This window comes from Cydia strobilella, chromosome 20, assembly GCF_947568885.1.
Source record: "Cydia strobilella chromosome 20, ilCydStro3.1, whole genome shotgun sequence".
Taxonomy (NCBI): Eukaryota; Metazoa; Arthropoda; class Insecta; order Lepidoptera; family Tortricidae; genus Cydia; species Cydia strobilella.
In genome coordinates this window covers 8,396,779-8,419,593 of record NC_086060.1, presented here as the reverse complement: position 1 = coordinate 8,419,593, position 22,815 = coordinate 8,396,779, and the positions used below count along the sequence as shown (strand labels likewise).

General features: G+C 36.4%; 1 protein-coding gene across 1 annotated transcript in view; it reads left to right on the top strand.

The window, feature by feature from the left end:
• LOC134750527 (zinc transporter ZIP13 homolog) overlaps positions 1-21,000 on the top strand; it is a 29,558-nt gene extending 8,558 nt beyond the window's left edge. Inside the window, exons 2-8 of the mRNA XM_063685723.1 lie at positions 3,291-3,404; positions 16,206-16,484; positions 17,018-17,166; positions 17,494-17,614; positions 18,098-18,183; positions 18,331-18,400; positions 18,741-21,000. Of these exons, the coding sequence (XP_063541793.1) occupies positions 3,291-3,404; positions 16,206-16,484; positions 17,018-17,166; positions 17,494-17,614; positions 18,098-18,183; positions 18,331-18,400; positions 18,741-18,916 (995 nt within the window). The 3' untranslated portion in view covers positions 18,917-21,000. The remainder of the gene's footprint in view (positions 1-3,290; positions 3,405-16,205; positions 16,485-17,017; positions 17,167-17,493; positions 17,615-18,097; positions 18,184-18,330; positions 18,401-18,740) is intronic.
• The last annotated feature ends 1,815 nt before the right edge of the window (positions 21,001-22,815 follow it).

Genomic DNA, 22,815 nt, shown 5'->3' with positions numbered 1-22,815 from the left:
ATCCATTTATTTACATACAAGATATATACAGTGTTACTACGTAAACTAAATTAATAACTAGCTTAAATCTAACCGATGACAAACAATCGGGCATTTATTTAAATCGGATTATATTGCGTATAATGAATTTAATAGTTAATACTTAATACAAGGGTGCAAAGTTGTATTTTACCCGCGAGTGTTTCAACACACGAGAAGTAAAATACATTTTCACCCGTGTGTAACACAAAACTTTTCACCTCACTATAGCGAGGAAAGTGCAACATCCACAGGCGTTAGATCATCTTCATCACCGGAATCACTAATTTTTTACGATATTATAACAAAAAACTCTGGATATTCTGTATTTTTACTGTGTTGACAATGTTGACATTTCTGACGTATGAAATGTCAATGATGCGTTTTGAAATTGCATCGATTCAACTTGTGCGTTCAGAATTATACTTAACATCATTATTAAAAAACAAACGTTTCTTATGGAACTTTAAGGTTTATGACATAAAATCATTAAATAAGGCTAAATTTGGTATTTTTATTAGATTCTCAAACCATTTGTTAAATGATAATTAATATCGAACGAACCATTATTATGAGCGTTTTACGTCTTGTTATCTGTCAAACTACTTAAACACGCTCCATCCAAGGTCAAATTACTTTCCCCACTAGTGGATAAAATGCGTTTTTCCCCGCTTGTTTTAAAGGATAAAAGACAACTTTCCGAGCTAGTGAGGGGAAAAATACATTCCGACGTTTCGAACAGTTCGTTGTTAACGCGTGATTACACTGATTACTGAGAGTGACCGAATTAAAACTTGCGTATTTATTTATTTATAATTAGGACTATTGAAATGAGCTTTTCTATTCCGTATCTAACTACTAGATGGAAATAATATCCAATGTTAATGGTGAGAAGTCATACGGCTGACGTCACTAGTTTTAGACCATAATGGACTTATGGTGGACTTTGATACTGCCAATGCGTGATTCTGCATTATCTGATACGTGATTATATAGAAAAAAGTGAATAAAATTTCACGTTTTCTCCATAGTAAATATATGGAAAGTTTTCTTTAATTTGTGACTTTTTAGTACATTACCTTAAATTGACCCTTATCTCTATTAAACTATTGATACTAAGATAGGAATGGAATCGATTGGCATTCAAAAATAGCATGTGAAAAATTAAAGTATTCTTTTCACACAAATTGTATGGGAAAAGTTTTCCTCGATTTATGGTTTTTCTAGCCGGATTTTTTTTTAGTCCTATACAAGCTTTTGATCCTCGATAGGTATGGGATCGATTGACACAAAAAAAATGGTTTGTCAAAAATGCATGCAGACCATTTTCGCGTAGCAGCAGGGGATCTGGTAGCTGCCCTCACTGACCCAAAAAAAAAACCACCCTGTACCTATAGTTATGTAGGTGTGTTGTAGGATTTTATAGGTAACAGTCCAGTCCAGATATCGCTACCATTATAAGGCATAACCTTCGTGATGACATAAATGTAGGCAAAGATATTGATACTGACTCATCCTTATGCGCTATTGTCCTCACTTTATAAATGGAATTAATTATTATTATTTATTTCTCCGTTTGAAAACATACGGGTATATGTACTTATACTATTATACATATCCGTTATTTGATAGGCGTGCGTGGGGATATAGATCCAACAATAAATAAGCACTGCGTAAAACCAGGATGGATGACGCTGGGAAGATGATGATTATTATACCTACTTTACTACTTTATAAATTTTTCATAACTCCTTAATTTGTGGAGACACAGGGTACTCTAGCTTATGTAGTTTTACGAAAACTTCACATGACCTGTCAACTCACATAATTTTACGGTGTTTGCAAAATGGGAAAATAGAAATAAACATCAACACTAATATTTACTGTGTTCCCTGCTTAGGTAAAAACAAAAATAAACTAAAATTACCATTAATATCTCTGTAAGTAATTAACTTAATAAATGATCTCAGCATCTTATCTTGAATTAAAATTAAAATAGGTATAAATACCTACTTTTAAAATGCAGATTACTGTCGGCGGAAGCATCCTGAATATCCGCAGTTATTTAGCTTCCTAATGGTCTTGAAAGTATTCTTTGATGTTTTTATCAACCTTTTTATTTCCTTATGTTTAGTTTAGCCTATACAAGAAAAATAAGGTTCCATTTTAAAGCAGCCGACTTTAATTCAAGTCACAACTACTGTTTTCCCTTGCTGTGCAATAATCTAAATCCAAAAAAAAACAGGTTTGGTTACTTAGATATTGATAGGTAACGCACAGCCTAAATGATTCTACAGACCTTGCAACAATGGCATGCCATTTTAGATAATTGCTGACTAAGCAGAAACAATCGATCGACCAAGTTAGAGTCTTGGAATTAGAAGCAACAGAATCTAATAAAAAATAAATAATAAAAAATTCAATCGGTAAAGGGGTAAATAAAAGTGAAGTTGAAAGTTTTAAACGACTTTGAGGGTGTTACCGCGCGCCCCGCCACGTCCTCCGTGGTCGCCAGCGTTGATATGCCGACCATGGGTCAGTGGGTCAGCTCATGTTATAATAATATACCCCGCCTGGTACTCTCTTCCGAGACTCGCGAACCACGTGACTGACACAAGCCTACGTCATCGTGAACCTGTGAACAGCATGATGACGTAGGCTTGTGGCAGTCACGTGGTTCGCGAGTCTCTGAAGAGAGTACCTTGATATTATTATACCATGGGTCAGCTCCCGCCGTAGCACCCTCGCCGGTGGCCGCTCCCGCCGAACCGTCAACTGTTCCATTCTACCATTGATCGATAGGTGTGGTAACACCCTTACGCGGACGAAGGCAAGGCGGAAGCTTGTCAGATACAAATGTTTATAATGTAGCTACAATTGAAGAGCCAAAATCTCTTCGCGCCTCTTCCTAGGAAGCACGGATGAGGAAGCGTTTTTACGAATCGTATAACAAGGTTAACGAGGAATGACAAACGCACGCGCATGTGGTTTACAATTTAAATCTGCGTGGTTGGATTGCCAAGTTCAAGGGTATATATAGCAACAATCGATAATATGGTGCAATTTTAATGAAATAAGCTATGTTAGGTATATAAAAATCGGCCAAGTGTGTGCCATCGAAAATGTGTCACGCTTATGGAAACGTAGGTTAGTTTGGCTCTGAACAACAGCCATTCCATGAGAATTACAGTCATTATCTCATTATGTTAGGCTACCCAGTATCCTATGAAAATGAGTTCATTGTAAACTTATTTTGTACTTGTTGGTTTCAGCTGGCGCGGCTACACTGCGGATTCTTCTAAGCTTTGCCGTGGGTGGACTACTTGGAGATGTGTTTCTACATTTGCTGCCGGAGGCGTGGCAACACGACTTTGCTTCTACGAAAGGTAAATTATACCGTTAAGTATTTAACGATTAATAACACAGTTCAGGACCATTGACTTTTCAGTAGGTATACATTATTATTTTTGTATTGTATTGAGTTCCCTCATTAAAGATGCATACAACCTCAGTTTTAATTGAGTAATAAGTCATTGCATTAAATACACAACCAGACTCAATTCGTATTTTTAGACTTCTTAAGAGCCAACAGGAGCCGAGACCAAACTCAATTTTGAGATTTGAAAGAGAATATCGTCGTCGCGCTGACGGGGGCGGTACCGCGTACCGAGGGACTATCCCAGTGTGTGTGGTGCACGCACACCGACGCGCACGTTATTTGCGCTCCTCGCCGGCCTCACGCCGCTCGCGTTTTTAGTAACTAAATTCAATATCCTTCTACAACCTGCAATCTAATTAACATTTCGAGTTACAGAATAGTAAAAAAACATAACATAACATGGACATACAAGAAAACATTGTTGTATAAAAACATACAAGATAACGGCTGTTAAATTAATCCAATTAAATATTTTTAAATATGATAAACAAAAATATTAAATTATAGTCGTGAGTATTTTAAAAGTAAAACTCCCTTATACCTTGATTTTAAACAAAGTATTTTACTTATAACTTACTTGGTTCGTATGAATTAGTGACATACCTAATTAAAAAAGAAAGCTATAACTCCCGCGGGAACAATATAGGCCTTTTCCCTTCAGTACACCTGCATGAAATAAGATCTTTTCGAGCAAGCGTCTTGAAAAACAAATTTGCCGCTCTCCGGCTCCGTTGAATAGAAAAAAAGAAAGCCTCAGGTTAGATAAAATTATCATAATAAAGAAACATGTGACATGTGATATTTCTTACTTTGATGTAATTATACAGTTTTATTGATGGTCCGTTTTTTTATTTATGTGTCAGATTTTGATAAAAATAGGTATAAATTGAAGAGCTCCTAATTCTGATCGGAATAAATATGAAACCCAATAAATAAATAAATAATAATAAATATTAAATCAATATTATAGGACATTCTTACACAGATTGACTAAGTCCCACGGTAAGCCCAAGGAGGCTTGTGTTATGGGTACTCAGACAACGATATACATAATATATAAATACTTAAATACAAATAGAAAACACCCATGACTCAGGAACAAATATCTGTGCTCATCATATCATATCATCGAACCCAGGACCATCGGCTTCACAGGCAGGGTCACTACCTCCTAGGCCAGACGACCGGTCGTCGCCCAATATTTTGGGACAATAGTCTAGTCTACAAAAGGTTCAAGGTGGTGAAAAAAATAGTGTAAGCTGTTCGCATAAAAAAACCGCAAATCGATGTACAGGTTAGCCGTTTGGTACACGTATATACTAGTCAAAACAAAATTTTTGACCCGCAGTTCCTAAAAAAAATTCCCTTAGGAGGGGAGTGCTGAAACCTTTTTTTGTATAAAAAAAAACTTTTTTTTTAAACCTATCGTATACTTCTCATCTATCATACGAAAGGGCTTTTTGAAGCGATTCTGAAAATATACCACATCATTGCATTTTAGCCATTTTTAGGGTTCCGTAGCCAAATGGCAAAAAACGGAACCGTCCGTCCGTATGTCACAGCCACTTCTTTCCGAAACTATAAGAACTGTTGAAACTTGGTAAGTAGATGTATTCTGTGAACCGCATTAAGATTTTCACTCAAAAATAGGAAAAAAAAAATTTTAGGGGTTCCCCATACTTAGAACTGAAACCCAAAAATTTTTTTTTTTCATCAAACCCATACGTGTGTGGTTGGTCTATGGATAGGTCTTCAAAAATGATATTGAGGTTTCTCATATATTTTTTTTCTAAACTGAATAGTTTGCGCGAGACCGAGAGACACTTCCAAAGTGGTAAAATGTGTAACCCCCCCTCTAACTTCTAAAATAAGAGAATGATAAAACTGAAAAAATATATGATGTACATTACCTTGCCAACTTTTACCGAGAACTGGTTTGAACGAGATCTAGTTAGTAGTTTTTTTTTAATACGTTATAAATCGTAAACCGCAATTTACCTTTCACTCACGTTTCACATAAAAATACATTGTTTAAATTGTGTAATGTACGGAACCCTCGGCGCCCGATTCCGATTCGCACTTGGCCGGTTTTTTCTTAAATTGAAAGAAAAATAATTTTCAAAACATACCAAGTTTGGGCTCCTCCAGATACGATATGGCTGATTTTTTTTGTACAAATGATACGTGATATCCTCATATGTAACCCCAAAAAAGCAATAAAAAATTTATTTAGTTTTTTTTTTCAATACAAAGTGACACAGTTCTACTTAACCCTTTAACTTGACCCCAAACTTGGTGTGTTTTGAAAATTCTATTTGTTTTAATTTACAAAAAAATGGCTAAAATGTAATGATGTGGTATAATTTTAGAATCGCCTCAAAAAGCCCTTTCGTATGATACCACACACGATAGGTTTTTGGAAAAAAAATATGTTTTTTTTTTTTTTCATACAAAAAAAATGTTTCAGCATACCCCTCCTAAGGGATTTTTTTTAGAAACTGCGGGTCAAAAATTTTGTTTTGACCTCTTAGTATGCGTGTGCCAAACGGCTAACCTGTACATCGATTTGCGGTTTTTCTTTGAAATTGGGCTTGTACGGCTGCCACTAATAGATATACTAACTCCTAAAAATACGTATGATACCTCATTGGATTCAGAATGATGTCTAGAAAAATGTATTCGAAGCGTTTATTCCCACATAAAAAAAGTTCAAAGCTATTAACAAAAAACGGCCAAGTGCGAGTCGGTTCCGTACCATTACGCAAAAAACGGCAAAAAATCCCGTTTGTTGTTTGGGAGCCCCACTTAAAAAAATATTTTATTCTGTTTTTAGTATTTGTTGTTATAGCGGCAACAGAAATACATCATCCGTAAATATTGCAACTTTTTAGCTATCACGGTTCACGAGATACAGCCTGGTGACAGACGGACAGGCAGATTGGCAGACAGACAGACAGATATTATTTTAAAGGTATTAAATATTCTTTTAAAAATTAGGAAATAATATGGTGTATTTAAAACATATCATGGAATATACTACGGTTATAAATTGATATTATGTAAAGTAATTTTTTCAACAAGTTAGGCAATTATTAAGTAACCACATTTTTTTCGAACTTTCGTCTGTTGTAAATTTAAAAAAAAAAGAAAATAATTGGCGTAAAAAGTATTTCGCCTCGTGGAGCCCCTTTCATGAGATCACGTCACAAAAGTTTTAATAAAATTAATACTTTGTTGTAAAATATAAAGCAATATAATAATACGTACTTAGAACTGATACTTTTCTAAATAAAGAATGAATAAACTAAATTGTGTAATTAATTTTTAGTGCAAATCACCACAATTTGCTTCTAAAGAGCAAATCTGTGACCAAAAATTATATATAGTTTTAATTTTTCGTTCGTATATTCAGATTTGTGTATGAAAATGTGAAACTATTATTTCTAAAATAAATTATTCGTCCCTAATTTACACAAAATTTATACCAAATTTGATCTCATATCAAGAGATAGGTAGAAATAGAGGCAAACTGGACCGCAGAAGCCGACTTTTCCCCTCCCTTTTTGGGGGGTAGCCAGGACTTAATCTCGTAGCTAGTGCGTCAGCTCAGCTTTGTATGAACCAAGGAATAATAAATAGTGTTAAACGATATCCCCTGAGGCCAAAGTGCATACTCACTTTACTTACTTCGCCTACTAAGAGGCAAATCGCGACTTTGTTATGGTTTATCGATAACTTATCACATCACTAGATTATCGACTTTCAATGTCGACTATTGCCCATCACTTTTCTGTCCGTGTACGTATTTAGAAACTTGACCCCGCCCCTAAAATTAGTGCGATAAGGACAACTGCAGCTTAGGCGAAAAATCCTGCGTAAAAATCTCAAAAATCGAGGTTTCGTACTCGACTGTTTCCTCCTCCAAAACTTAAGCAATCGTAACCAAATTTGGAAATCTAAATGATTATGAAATTGTCTGTGTCGGACTGTTTTGATTTTTTGGCTAATTGATACCAGTTTTGAATACCACGCCTCTTATTGCGGCATAGTCAGTGAGGCCATTTTTGGCCATGTTTGAAGGGCTCTAGCGCCTTAAAAAACAAAAATATCAAAAAAAGCAAAACACACCGACACAGATATTGACAATATTAATCTGTGTTGAAAAAATCATTCCTCTAGCTTCAAAAACCACGGAGGAAACAGTCGAGTACGTTTGTATGGAGAAATGACCACTCCTGTTGGCTCTTAACAAACTAATAAGTATACGGAAAGCATCATACCATATACTTTTATTGTTAACGAATCTTAGATAAAATGAAAACTTATAGAAAAAACTAACATTCAAAGAAAATATATGTAATACGCTACTACGCGGTTGGCTATCTCTTTTAATAAATATGTACCTATAATATATAATCACGTATCTTAGCTGTAGACTTTTGGTTGTTTACCTATATGATTCTACAAGTTAAAAGTATTATTTTTGTTGACTCGTAGGAAAAGTATTGTATTCAACGTTGTATAAGGAGGTAAAAAAATGCTCGTGGCGTATTCCTTTACAATGTTCGGCTACACCTGCGGCTTTAGCTCATATTGTAACCTACGTCACTCGCTGGGCTGGGCGAATGAACACGACATGTGATCGACAGCCCGCCTGCTTCCGGCCGGGCGTCCCTACACTACATCTACGTCACTCGCCTTTTTGACCCTTCTTATACAACGGATGCAACCGTTATATACCTTCACACGCGCCCGGCCCGTTCCGGCCCGGCTGGTCAGCAACACCCTCTAGTTACTCATGAGGCCATGGTACTTGCTCTTTGCTAAATTAAATTTTTGGACAGTTTTTTCTCGATTTTGGCCACAGTAACCTATGGAGACTAACAAGCAACGCTAAGCGGTCTTCGTAGTCTATGGATGTTGCTATATTACGGGTGCCACATGCGTGTTTCTGACTTATGAAGCAATTGTTTCTACTATACAACCTAATAAATATTCTGTAGGTTGGCAGCAATGCACTTAGTTTGAAACTATATTAATTCTGATTTTGGTAGGTTGGTAGCCATTAATCGCCGTAACGTTTTAGCGTTTTTAAAGCTCATGTGCTGTTATGAGGAATAGACAATAATATAGGCTTTTCTTCAAACCTATTATGTATGTTCTTATATTGGTGTTCATGAATATATAAATGACAGATAATAGTAGAGGAGTAGGAAATAGTTATTTGTGCAACAAGAGAGGAAAGTTGGTTTTTCTTGCGAGTGTTTATTTTGAGTCCCGAGATGTAAAATAACTTTGCTCTCGTGTTGCACACATAATTTTTCACCTCAGTAGTGAGAACAAATTAAAGGTTAAAATGTAATTCGAATTACACAGAGTTTTTTTTTATAAAAGTATGAATTGGCAGTTCATGGCCTTAACTAAATTAAAAAGCTACTTTGTTTCACTCCCTGGAGTGAGGAAAGTCGCACTTTCTTCACTCCCTGTGAGTGACGAAAGTAGGCTTGTTCGAGCTACTGAGGTGAAAATTGATTTTACCATTTTTAACTACACACACAGTAGTAATTGATTTGCCATGTGAAAATATCACTCATGTAGCGTTTGACTTTCCTATAAGGTCGGCCAAGCATAACTAAGCGATTTCACCAGCAAATTAACACAACATAATTTAACAGTAGGCTGTCAATTGGGTTAAAGAAACGTAACACACAGATCAACATAACGTACTAATCATACACAAATTATACTATGTACACTATTTCCTCAAAAGTAACTTGAGGGAAATATCTTTTTCCCCTCACTAGCTCGGAAAGCCGTCTTTTATCCTTTAAAACCAGCGGGGAAAAACGCATTTTATACACTAGTGGGGAAAGTAATTTGACCTTAGATGGAGCGTGTTTAAGTAGCTTGACAGATAACAAAACGTAAAACGCTCATAATAATGGTTCGTTCGATATTAATTATCATTAAATAAGTGGTTTGAGAATTTAATAAAAAATACCAAATTTAACTTTATTTACTGATTTTAAGTCATAAACCTTAAAATTCCATAAGAAACGTTTGTTTTCTAATAATGATGTTAAATAACGCGCAAATTCTGAACGCACAAGTTGAGTAGACGCAATTTCAAAACGCATCATTGACATTTCATACGTCAGAAATGTCAACATAATTTTTACTTTAAAACTTCTCACGTAAAAATACAGAATTTCCAGAGTTTATTATAATATCGTAAAAAAATTAGTGATTCCAGTGATGAAGATGATCTAACGCCTGTGGATGTTGCACTTTCCTCGCTATAGTGAGGTGAAAAGTTTTGTGTTACACACGGGTGCAAATGTATTTTACTTCTCGTGTGTTGAAACACTCGCTGGTAAAATACAACTTTGCACCCTTGTATAACAAATAACTATATCTGCCTCACTATCGCTCGAATATGCAAAAGCAATAGTATGATAATACTATTTATTACTTATTCTGTGGCAATAGAAAGGCAGATAACGAAATTTCGATTTTCGTTATAGGCAGAGGAGAAAAAAGATGAATCATTTGAAAGAGCACATGTCTGATGGTGATGATAATTTAGAATTACAAAGTTCTGTCGTAAAGTCGTTATTTTATTTTTATTTTATATTTATTTAGATGTTGTAAAAATACTATCAATGTTTTCAAACAGGCACTGAATCATACAAGTAAACATATTGTATGACACTGCGGGGTTGCGAACTGCGTCGTAGCCATAATTGTGTTTTTTTAGCTTTAGGATATGTATGCTAGTTTTAAGGTATCTATGGGCAAATAGTTGTCTGAAAATAAAGATTTTCATCTCATTTCATATTTTCCACACTTCATCAATTTAACTCGGTTCTGGTGAAATTGAAAATGACTAATATCATTATCAACTTAGGCACGCAGTTCACTTCATTCACACGCTCGCGACACAAAACCTCCGCTAATGTCTACGGCTCATTTGATTCTACAATTAAAATTCTGCTTTATACCTCTCTAATAGGATCGATATTTATGCTGAATAATTCATAACACAAAACCTCGATTGGTATACGAAGTACGACTGAATCCATATTCAATTAAAACTCGACTGTATATTACTTGTTATAAGATCGGTTTTACCAGGTATTTATAATAACACAAAACCTCAGCTGTCGCACGGATTGCTTACGTGTGTATAAGGAAAATGTATGTGTGTCACCTCACGGCAATGGACTTCAACTTCGCTATCATGTTTGCCCGTTTATTAGGTTATGTTTATAAATAGCAGGCCTTATCGTGTTTGTGTCATTAGACATAAAGGTAACGGCATCGGTATCACCATGTTTTGTGTTTTATGGTGTTAAAAATAGCGTGAGATACATGTAAATAAATAATTGATAATCAGAGCATTTTCATTTGTAGGTTTGTGGGCTTTGTTAATTGTGACGTTTTCAACCAAAAGGTACCACATTGTCGCTTGTTGATAAGGTTGATTTCTAATTGAAGCTATATGGAAATAGCGCCTTACTGACAAGCGACAATAAGTACCCTTTTGGTTGAAAATGGTACAATTGTACGTCTCTGACTAAAATAATATTAAAATATGTGTCGAAGTTTAGTCAAAGGTCCCACTTTGTTGCTTACCGTAAGGACGAGATTTGCTTGCATCTTTATACGAATAACCTGTCAAAGCGTCTTTATGGCAAGCGTCAAAGTGGGACGTTTTGCCTGCCGCGGACACATAATTATGATATGACTTTTAATTTTAATCTTCGTTGAGTACTTGTCAGTTATCAAATTAAGTAAGGTTTGTTTACAAATATTTGTCTTTGTATATTTGTTACACGACTGACATAGATGTTTATTAGGGGGCGTAAGGGCGTATAACTGTATTTTAATGATGGATATAAATAATGATTAAGTAGATATATATTATAATGACCGCAAAGTCAGTTCATCTCCTTTTTCCCAACCTTATCCCTAAGTCTATAAACAATCGCTCATCGCCCCGCTGCCCGCTGTCGTCCAGACCACGGCCTTACAGTAAAGTTTGTTCACGTGCCACTTGTTTGAATTCACGTCGTTAACGTTTCTACTCATTAGTATTAGTATCTTCGTGTATGAGTTATCGGATCAAAGTATGATTGTGACTTACAAATGATAGTATAGAGAGTATGAAAAGTATTAGACGTATATGTTTATTAATCTAACCTTTATTAATTATGCACCATTCCACTATCCCGTCCCGGGGTTAACCGGTTAGACCTGGAGTTACCATGGTTACCAGTACAATTTGACACTGGGTTTAACGGTTTAACCGCTTAACCCCGGGTTACTGGGATGGTGCAAGTGGACCTTAGTGAAACAAAAACAGAAAACGAAACAGCACCTATAGCAATAACAAAAATAATAACCTAGTAGCAGTCATGGAACAGTCAACTGTAGGTGGTTCGACTAGGTTACCCAAAGCTTAAACCCCGCTAGATGGCGTCACTTTCGCAAATTTTCAGGTTTTATTTTTTTGTGGAATAGTGTTGGTATCTGTATACTTAAAGGTATGTTTAGCGCACTCTTTACATAAATATTGAACTATTATAATAAACATTGAATACTTCATTAGTGCAAAAAACACTTTTAACCTTTTGACCGCCAAAGACGGTAAATCACGTCGTCGACATTTTGTGCCACTCACGCCGCCGACGTCATTTGCCGTCCAAACTTAATTTATCAAAGACTCTTTAATAAATAACTATATTTCTTTGTTTGTATTTGCATTAATTTATTTTGCCCTTCTACTTTATTGTATAACTTTATTACAATTCAACTATGAATAGAAGGTTAAAAAAAACAACATTATGTTATAATACGACTTACCCAGTAAATAGCATAGCTAGCCACGCCAAAAACGGCACTTGACGTCGCCTAGTGATGTGACCGAGTCATGGAGGAATAATATTATTATATGAAAGTAACAATCTCCTAATAGAAATCGTTTCGCGCAGTTCCGACAAACACGCTAGCGCCATCAATAATAGATATGGCTTAATCCCATACATTTTGTAATAGTTGTTTTTGCTAAAATAACTCTGCTATTTGTGCTGTTACGGTACTTGTTTTCGTGCTTAATTTAAACAACTTGGTTTGAAAGACGGTACTGACCTTTTGTGATAATGTAACCCCTTATGCATTTATTTTATTGTAATGATACTGCAGTTTGCTAATTAGTAGGTAATAATAATCGACAACGGGTTTGCACATCTCTGAGTAACGCGCGCTTATCAGTGTTCCGTGCGCCCATGACGGCACTTCACGTCCGATGCCTGACGTCACCACCAAGTAGTGATGTGGCATTATTGAGAGATTTGAGTGGAAGTTACAAGTACATTTTGATATTTAAATACGTTATTTAAAGGTTTTTAGTAGAGCTAAAAGCCAGAATTATCTAATATTATATTGTAAAACACCTGTGTAGTGGTTCTTCTAATCTAAGTATGTCAAAAACGAAATCAGTGAAAATATCGATATCCTGTTTTGTAATCACTATTGTTCTCTAAGGTTTTATTTTGCTTCATTGCGGTGTCACGTCGAGTTACGTCAATGCTTGGCGTTCAAAAGGTTAAAGTCGACAGAGTGTTTCTGTCATGCTATTTCCTACTATTACTCACACATTCAAACAGTGTTTCCGTGATGCTTGTAGTAGACGATTTCATGCAGTGTAAGTATGCTGCAATGGCGTTGTGGTATGTTCGTGGAAATACGTGCAAGAGGATTCGGGTTCGAGACTGGTACGTCAGGGGTACTTTTTTTTTGTCCTTTTTGTGTTATCTTATGTTTCTTATACCTTTTATTCTTCGAATTCTTGTCCGATTCCGATATAACCGAAATATATTTCAGTGATATCGGAAACGGCTCTAACGATTTCGATGAAATTTGCTGTAAGGGGTTCGATCTAGCTAGGTCTTATCTCTGGGAAAACGAGCATTTTTGAGTTTTTACTTATGTTTTCTTTTTCTCCCAGATATTCAGTATTATTAATAAATTCGTTTATAACGTTTTATAAAAATATGTGACGTTTTGAACTAAAAGGTACCACATTGTCGGTTGTCGATTAGGTTGATTTCATTTTGAAGCTTTATGGAAATATGACAACAATAAGTAGGTACCCGTTTGGTTGAAAACGCCACATATATTGAAAACCTGACTTTCACAAATCTCACCTTTTTGGGTTCTTCCAACTCAGAAAGGATGGAGAATACTGACGATTCTTAGTAGCACTAGCGCAAGGAAGTCCAGGTTTGTAAGTGTCAGGTATCAGTTTTTTTTTAAAGCGCTAAATATAGTTCTACAAGTAAAGCAATCCCTTACTGCCCAGTCTCTATAGTATTTTTCAAACTGGAAGGGTACGATGATAGATTTCATCTCCATACAATTTATAACCTAATAATGCCAAATGTTGCAAAATTATATTGAATTGAGATCTATCATCGTACCCTTGCAGTTTGAAATAGTTATTTACGATACAAGTGCGGAAAAGAGAAAATTCGAAACGAGTGGCGACAGATTAAAACACGACCGCAGAGAGTGTTTTAAATCGACACGAGTTGCGAATTACCTATTCGCACGTGTATCGTACAACGTTTTACAGTACATATGGCCCTTTAAACTTTCGACATATGCATGAAAAGTGCTCTTTACGCACTAGGGCGAGAAAGTTGCACCATATATACTGTAAAATACTTTTTAGTACATATGGTGCTACATATACGTTACCGCCCTAGTGCGGTAATTAGTACAATACGTGCATATGTCGAAAATGTAAAGGGCCATAATTATGTACAGTAAAACGTTGTACAATACACGTGTGAAAAGGTAATTCGCAACTCGTGTCGATTAAAACACTTCCTTCGGTCGTGTTTCAATTTATCGCCACTCGTTGCCAATTTCCTACTTTTCGCACTTGTATCGTAATGTACTAATAATAAAGTAGTAATTGTAAAATAAAATTAAAACTTTTTTTATGTTTTTTTTATTGGATTCAAGTAGGTACAGTGAGTAACAACATTGCATGGCCTTCTAATTATAACTATTATAGAAAACGGGATATTTATCATGTTTATTTATATTATTTATTTCTCGATATTTTGGCCGGTCTTGCAAGACCAGTCGTTGTGGAGATCCCTGGGGAGGCCTATGTCCAGCAGTGGATGTCTTGTTGGTGTAGATAGATTCACACAACAAATGAAATAACATTTTTTCATATTTGTTATCCGTAGTTGTCCCTGTACCTGAAAGAAAAATAATATCATGATATCACAAAATCTCTAATGTTATAGGAAGAAAGATGATGCAACAATATGGATTCTAATAAAGTTATCATTTACTTACCTAGTAATAATTGTGTTTTTCATTCATAGACAAAATTCCATAATTTTCATCCCCAGGAAATGTTTTATTTTACTTTATTGCAGTGAGGATGTCCTGATTTTTTCTGGCTAATGAAGGAAAACATTTTATTTCCAAGAATGCCTCTTCATTTTGCACAATACCTAAAAAAACCTAGAGTTAGTGACTCATTGACTATTCGGCAACCAAAACAGTAATAATTACATTATATAGGTATTGTTCACTGCTTATATCTACCATTACGGAAGAAGTGAGAATTATTTTCTAAAAAGATCGGCACGAGAAAATTACAATGTACAATGAAGGAATAAAACTATACCTACCTTACGAAACTTCACCATCATGAATTCCGCTTCAATTGAGACTGAATTTTTCTGGATTTTCGCGGACCAGAACACCGATGATTTTTGTAACTTGGTTTAGACGTTGCTATCATTTTCAATTTATACAAACAAATTGATGTCACAATAAACATGACCCTATGTGTCAGTGTCAACACTGTCAAATAAAAATGCACTAAACATGACGGCACTGCAAATCCTGCCAGGTCGGCCAGGCAACGTCGCCAACGTCATAGAGTGGCAACGCCGCACGCAACGTATTTGTACACGACATTTGTGACACACACATACGTAAAATTGATGAAAAAATTACGTTGATTTATGTATGATTTCTGTATGAAACAAAGTTTTTCTATTAATTTAGCGCAAACGAATATTCGAAAGTAGATAAATGAGCAAATATTTGTGTAGTAATAGTGTGTAGTGCCTTAATTAAAGCAGATTGAATTTTGTATGAAAATCGAACCACCTTAAGCTAGCTCGTCACAGACGGAGCGATAATATATCGGCAGATACCGACAGATATCTTGGAGTATCGCTAAGTACCACACACGCCAACGATACCAAAATATATATCGCTCTCTGTCTAGCACCTACATTGTGAGAGAGACGAGATATACCGAGCGATACATCGCAAGATTCGCAAGGCATCTTAAGGCATCTGCAGGTGCCTTGCGATAAGATATCGTAAGATACCAAAATATATATTACAGCTTCGTGTGTGGACTCTGTCAAATTGTACGTAAAAGATATCGGCAGATGCCGTATCTTACTGTATCTGCCGATATATTATCGCTCCGCCTGTGATAGGTGAGTCGTATCGGCCCGCTACAGTGACCAGCCCGCGCAGCATGGTTTCCCCTATCACTAAGTCCGTCACTTTCGCACTCACATACTTGTTAGAACGTGACAGGCATGGTGATAAGCGTACCGTGCTACGACTCCAGGATGGGGTTGGAACTGGCACGCACTACTAAAAACGTGCAATAATTCGAATGTTTTATTTATTTCAGAAGGCGAACACGTATCAATGAAATGCGGCCTCTGGTGTCTCTTCGGCATGCTGGTCTTCATCGTGGTGGAGAAGCTCTTCGCCGCCTCCGAGGGAGACGAGGAAGAACCTAAACAGAACGGCTCCATCAAACAGATAGAGATAGAGGAGATAGATAAGCTGCTGACGGCGGAGAAGAGGAAACGGGGCCAGTCCGAGGGGGAGGGGATTTGTGCGGGGAACGGGATCGTTACAGCTAAACAGCTGTATGATTCCTGTGTGTTCAATAATAATACTAAAGGTTAGTATCATACACGTATTATAAAGATGAACCTAGACAGAACGGCTCCATAAAACAGATAGAGATAGAGGAAATAGACAAGCTTCTGACGGCGGAGAAACGCAGACGGCGGACGTCAGAGGGGTGTACAGGTGTTTACATTATGGAGTAAAGCATGGACCCTGCTAGGGCGGGACAAATCTTAAAATATAACTTAACCTGGAGAATAAATTATAATATGTGTTACTTATATAGATATGTGGTACTTGAATGTCCATGCCACGTAATATGCATTTTACGCTTTTCATATTTAAATGAGAGCGTAACTTCAATTGAATGGGAGCACCTTTTTCGCGGCGGGCAGGTCCGGCCTCCGGGAACAGTCTAAACCCTGAACAGTGCGACCGAGTGCGTACTTTTTCCCTGTCACCGTTTGGGCCTCTTGAAACAAAGTCTTACAGGAATATACTTCTAATATTATAAGCGACGCCCTGATGTCTGATGCTAGACAAACATAATTGAGACGCATAGTTACAGGTTAAACTTATCCACAGGAGAAGGCGGGTGCTGCAGTAGCGGCTCAATAGCTAACGGCTCGCCACAGCGGTGCGGGAAAGGCAACCGATGGATGGGGCGGTGCCTTCTACGAGAAGCAAGGGAGAAAGCACTAGCAGCTGCCAAGGAGAAACCTGAGAGGAAAGACGTAAGTCTAACAAGTCTAACATTACAGTAGTGGTACAGTAGCCAACGACTCGCTACAGAGAAAAGACGTGAGTACAAAACTAGTACTCTGAAGTGCCGTTTTTAACGTAACCAGAATTTTGGAAACAAAGAAAATGATAGATAAATGTATCCGGATACCGGCCCCTATTACAACACCTTGACAGAAGACAATTGTCAACATTACTTTGGCGTTGCAGACGTGCATAGGCTAAGGTAAACGGTTTCTACTGATTAAATTAGTTTGCCAGAGTAAAAAATATGTTACTTTCTTAAAGAGCTTACGAAGAATCCGCCTTCTCATTTGCAGGTGGCAGGCTACCTGAACTTGATGGCCAACTCCATCGACAACTTCACGCACGGGCTGGCGGTCGGCGGGTCTTTCCTTGTAGGCTTCCGCGTCGGCCTGCTCACTACTTTCGCTATCCTAGGTTAGTACTTCAAGAGCGAAAAGACAATAGATAGTCTGTAAATAACATAATTTTTCTTGGAAAAATATGTTCCTTACTTCGCAATACCATGCATGGCTAAAGCTAAAACTACCTTTGTGTCTTGTCACCATGAATGAATTCATAACTTGCCATAGTTTAAATTGCTTTGACGAAAAACAGTAAGAGGCCCAGAACTGAACCTTGGGGCACTCCTAAGTAAAACATTTTATCCAGCCGATAAAGTATTATTGATGGGTATTCTTTGTATTCTGTACGAAAGATACGACGTAGCGAAATTAAGGATATCATTTTTGATGTCATAGCAACTTTCACTTTCATAAGTCGCACTATCAACACAGTCAAATGCCTTCGATAGGTTGATAGGCCTCGTTAACTTCCCACGTAGGGTTTTGGTATATAAATGCGCTCACCAACCATAATTATTCCCATAGTGGTGTATTAACCTGGCTTGTATGCCCGCAGTACACGAGATCCCGCATGAGGTGGGCGACTTCGCCATCCTACTGAAGAGCGGGTTCTCGCGCTGGGAGGCGGCTAAGGCTCAATTCGTAAGATGACTATATGTATAATAAAATAAAATTAAAACTCATCAGGAAATTTGGTTTCACAACTTTCACATTAAAGTTCGAAATAGTATGAAATCTTTAGGTTCTTTTTGGTTCGGATTTTAAACACCAATTCTTGTGTTTGTGCAGGCGACGGCATCAGCGGGCCTGATCGGAGCCATGACAGCCGTAATATTCAGCGGAGCCAGGAATGCCATCGGTAAGCCTTTTAGGGTTCCGTAGTTAACAAGGGTGCCATATAATTTTACCATGTTCCCGTATGTCCGTCGTTTTTGAGCTCGGCTTAGTAAACATAGAGTTATTGCAAATTGATAAGCAGACATAACTTAAGACATAACAGATTGATAAGGTCACGTTCTTAATTTTCGGATCGGATCGCCAAATTTGTTTGAATTACGTCCTGTCCTAAGCAATATGACAGCGTTAGATGTCAGTATATCAGCACTGCTGTTTTGACCCATGTTTTTTTTTAGCACATAACTTCGTACCTCATTTTCCTCATTGAGTTGAAGTTCACGAATATAACATGATCTTTACAGAGGCAAAAACATCCTGGATAGTCCCGTTCACAGCAGGCGGGTTCCTGCACATCGCGCTGGTGACCGTGCTGCCGGACCTGCTGCGGGAAGAAGACAAGTGGGAGTCGCTCAAGCACCTCGCTGCACTCGTTGCCGGCATCGTGGTCATGGCTATCATGACGTATTACTTTGGATAGGTATCCAGGCCCGGATTTAGATACCTAGGGCCCCTAGGCACTTATTATGGAACTCCCTTCTCCACCTCAAAACCGTTGCTAGGTTGCCCGGGCCCCTAGGTCCCGGCCTAGCCTAGGGGGAAATCCGGCCCTGTAGGTATCTGAAAGTAGGTTGTCCCAGCAGTTTTTTTAAGATATCCCAATGTTATATTATGGACAACCTTAACATATGAACATTTTTTAAATATTGTAAGTATATAAAGTGCAGTGACTACAAAAACGGAGCCTCAACGTCAATCACCGGTAACGTTGAACGTCAAATTCCATAAAATACTAGTAACATTCAGAAGCTGCTCTAACTTTTTTGTCAAAAGATTTTCATTACTTTGGTTTAAAAAAAATTGCCTCAAAAGGTTGACTCTGTTTAAGAGATTGAGAATGAAAAAAGTTAACATGCGACACAGATTTCTAAAACAGCCACTACTATTTCTTTAAAATGGATATCTCGAATATAAAGCCTGACCAGGAATATATGATCACGCGCCATGTTGCGAAATTTCACTGAAACTAATTTTTTCATACTATACTGAAATGTCACCCTATACATGAGAATGAACAGCGCCCTCTTGACATTGATCATATATTACTGGCCAGGCTTTACATAGCAAGCAGTATTCGAATAGTTTGGTCAAGCGATGAATAGTTTGGTTTACATTATTGAAAACAATTTTCATTCATTCTAAATTTATAGCATTAGCTTTACACGCGTAAATACTCCGTGACAGTCGAGGCATAAATATGTACACGTTATTTTACTTATGGTACCTATATTTCAGATCTCGACGTCACAATAATGAATATGTAAATATTATTGTTACTATATCATAGTTTTAATATTCACGTACGAAAAAATGGTGCCATGTATTCGGTGCATCAAAAACAATTATTAATTGTAAAATATTAGTAATATTACTAATATTGTCATATTTTAAAAATGGCATGTCAATTTGATCACTATCATATCATCAACATCATATACTATAATTTTTATTGTACGTCAGGAGATTACAATGTTTTTTAACTGATGAGGATCTACAAATGAATGTAGAGAAATATATCTTAAAAATGTACCTACCCCGCCTGCATTGCCAAGAAACGTTCAAATCACACTAGTAAATAAACATACCTAGCCAAAGAGTAATAGAATTAACAATCGACATATTAATTACTCGTATATTTTGACTTTTCATGAACACATTTTTTCTCACACTCATCGTCACATCTGTGTGTTCGAGTTTGTTCTGTATCATGTCAAATGTATATGTTTTATAGTCGAAAATAAGTTTAAGTAAATATTTAAAGAAGAGATTGATTTATCTCCACTATAAAGTAATAACGAAGTTATAGATGTTAGCTAAACAAGTCACCATTTAAAACCCAATAAAGTTCGTAAAAATAACAAGCAACAACAAGCGTGTTTTTCCGGTTATTATAACTTATTTTTGATGCCCTCACATTTACTTGTAAGTTTATATTTATACATTAATGTACAGTATATTTTTGTAAATACGACAATCATGAAATATATAGGAACTAGCTATAGTACAAATATTACTCCACTTGCCATGTGATACTTTTTGTAAATATAAGTTTATATTACAAAACTGCTTTGTAAATTACGTTCAATTATGTTCAAATAAAAAATATGTAAAATATAAAAGTTGAATTAAATTTTGCATAACTACATATGTTAAAACCTAGCAATTTTTTTTACTATTAATTCATTGACATGTAGTTTATTATGTATGTAGTTAATAAAAATTAATATGAGTTCAAACACTATCCATAAACAATTATTTAGTTAGAATATATTAGTGTATGATTTACTTTGCCTAATACTAACCCAAGTTATGTTGCATTAATTATTAATACCTTGCATTTCATTGTAGTACGTAATAATATGTGATAAAATCGCCATTTAGTATTGTAGTCCGTTAAACAAGGGCCTAAAATTTCCAAAATTGTTGAATTGTTGGCCCAGTTAACGGTTGTGTAAAATTGTTTTTAATTACTGTTGGAAAAGAATAAAGGTACTTTGAAGTGGATATGTTGTTTTAATTCTAAAATATCAATGAAACTACTGTTATGAATTTTATAATAAGGATAGAGATGCAAAACCTAAGCCTATATCCTCCTAAGGCCCAGCCATACAAACGAAAAATCCAAAATTTGCCACTGAATTTGGACCTATAGTGGAGGGAAGGGTTGATTTTGTTTTGTTTAAAAATCGAACGAAACAAAACATCGAATTTAAACTGTTGTGAGACATACTAACATTAAATCAAACATGTCGCGCGAGTGACTAAAACAAGTGAGTCTAAACCGTAAAATGATTTAATGAAACAAAACATATGGTTTTCCATCGAACTGAATAAGTTATTTACCTTGGGCATTAGGAGGGTATGAGGTTCTAATGGATCTTGCACACGGCGTATGTAGCTTACTTGCGCAAGCAGCATGCACATGCTATTTGTTGGCACATTTCCTGCGTGTTGGCACATGCTTAAGTTCGTTAAGAATGAGCGCGACGCGCTCTGACAGTTGCCAGACTGCCAGTGTAGGAAGGAACACGATGCATGTAAAGCGCTTATATCTGGAGGCTGCATACTTAGAAGTACGCAGCCTCCAGACAGATTTTGTAAGAAAACTGGTCAACGGATGCTTCTATCGTATAGCCGGTTTTTTTATTCCGTAGACTAAAATGACGGCTCATGTGTAAGACATGACATTTCTTAGTACCACATGAAATGTAATTTTAGTCTACGGAATAAAAAAACAGAATAGTCGGACTCACGCACCGAGGGTTCCGTACTTTTTAGTATTTGTTGTTATAGCGGCAACAGAAATACATCTGTGAAAATTTCAAATGACTAGCTATCACGGTTCATGAGATACAGCTTGGTGACAGACAGACAGCGAAGTCTTAGTAATAGGGTCCCGTTTTTACCCTTTGGGTACGGAACCCTAAAAACAGACCTTAGGTAGCATCCTAGCAGCAATTTTCCGTTTCACGTGATAATAAAAGTATTTTTTTACATTTCTGATATTGCGTGAAAAGGGAAGCTTAGCATGGCCTTCGGAAAATTCACTCTTTTGTTAAGTATAACGGCCGTCTTCAGAAAGCGACTTGAAAAAGGAAAAATGTAATAAATAAGCGCTTTACTAGCGCAAGTATCCTAATAATACCCTAATGAGATAGAAAGCTTAGGAGTAACTCACAAGCAAGACGCCGTTCGTTAGTTTTGTTCATTTAGTTCTCGCCGGTTTCCGTTATTATTATTACCTGTAGTGATGCAATAAAAATAACATTACATTTCATGATCACCGTTTATTTCTTATTTAAGACAAGTTCATACAATGAGACCACAACTCAAAACTGACTATACATCTTAAACTTTAAAAAAATATACATTTTGGCCACAATACCAGTAAATAAACCTCACATTCACAATTGGCCATATAAATGTATACTGGAAACGTGTTGTAAAATATAATATCATATTTAGATATTCTGATCGCGATTTGTATATTGCTTATCGATTCCTTATTTTTACAACTTTCCCAAATATAATATAATACAATATTAAACAAAAACGTCCGTTGTTATGGCTAATCCAAGAGATTCGGACTGAATTCTTAATTAAAAGTTTATAGGATAAGTTATGGCAACACCCGCAAGTTGTTTCGCAATTAAAATTGAACTTTATGTGCAAGTAACAAGATGTATTTGGATTAACACTCGTTAATTAAAAAAAAACATTATCTGTTAATGTGTCACCCTTAGGGACAAATTCTACTCCAAACAGTCCAAATATGATCGTACAGGTTGAACAATTAGGTATTGAGGGCCTACCGCGAAC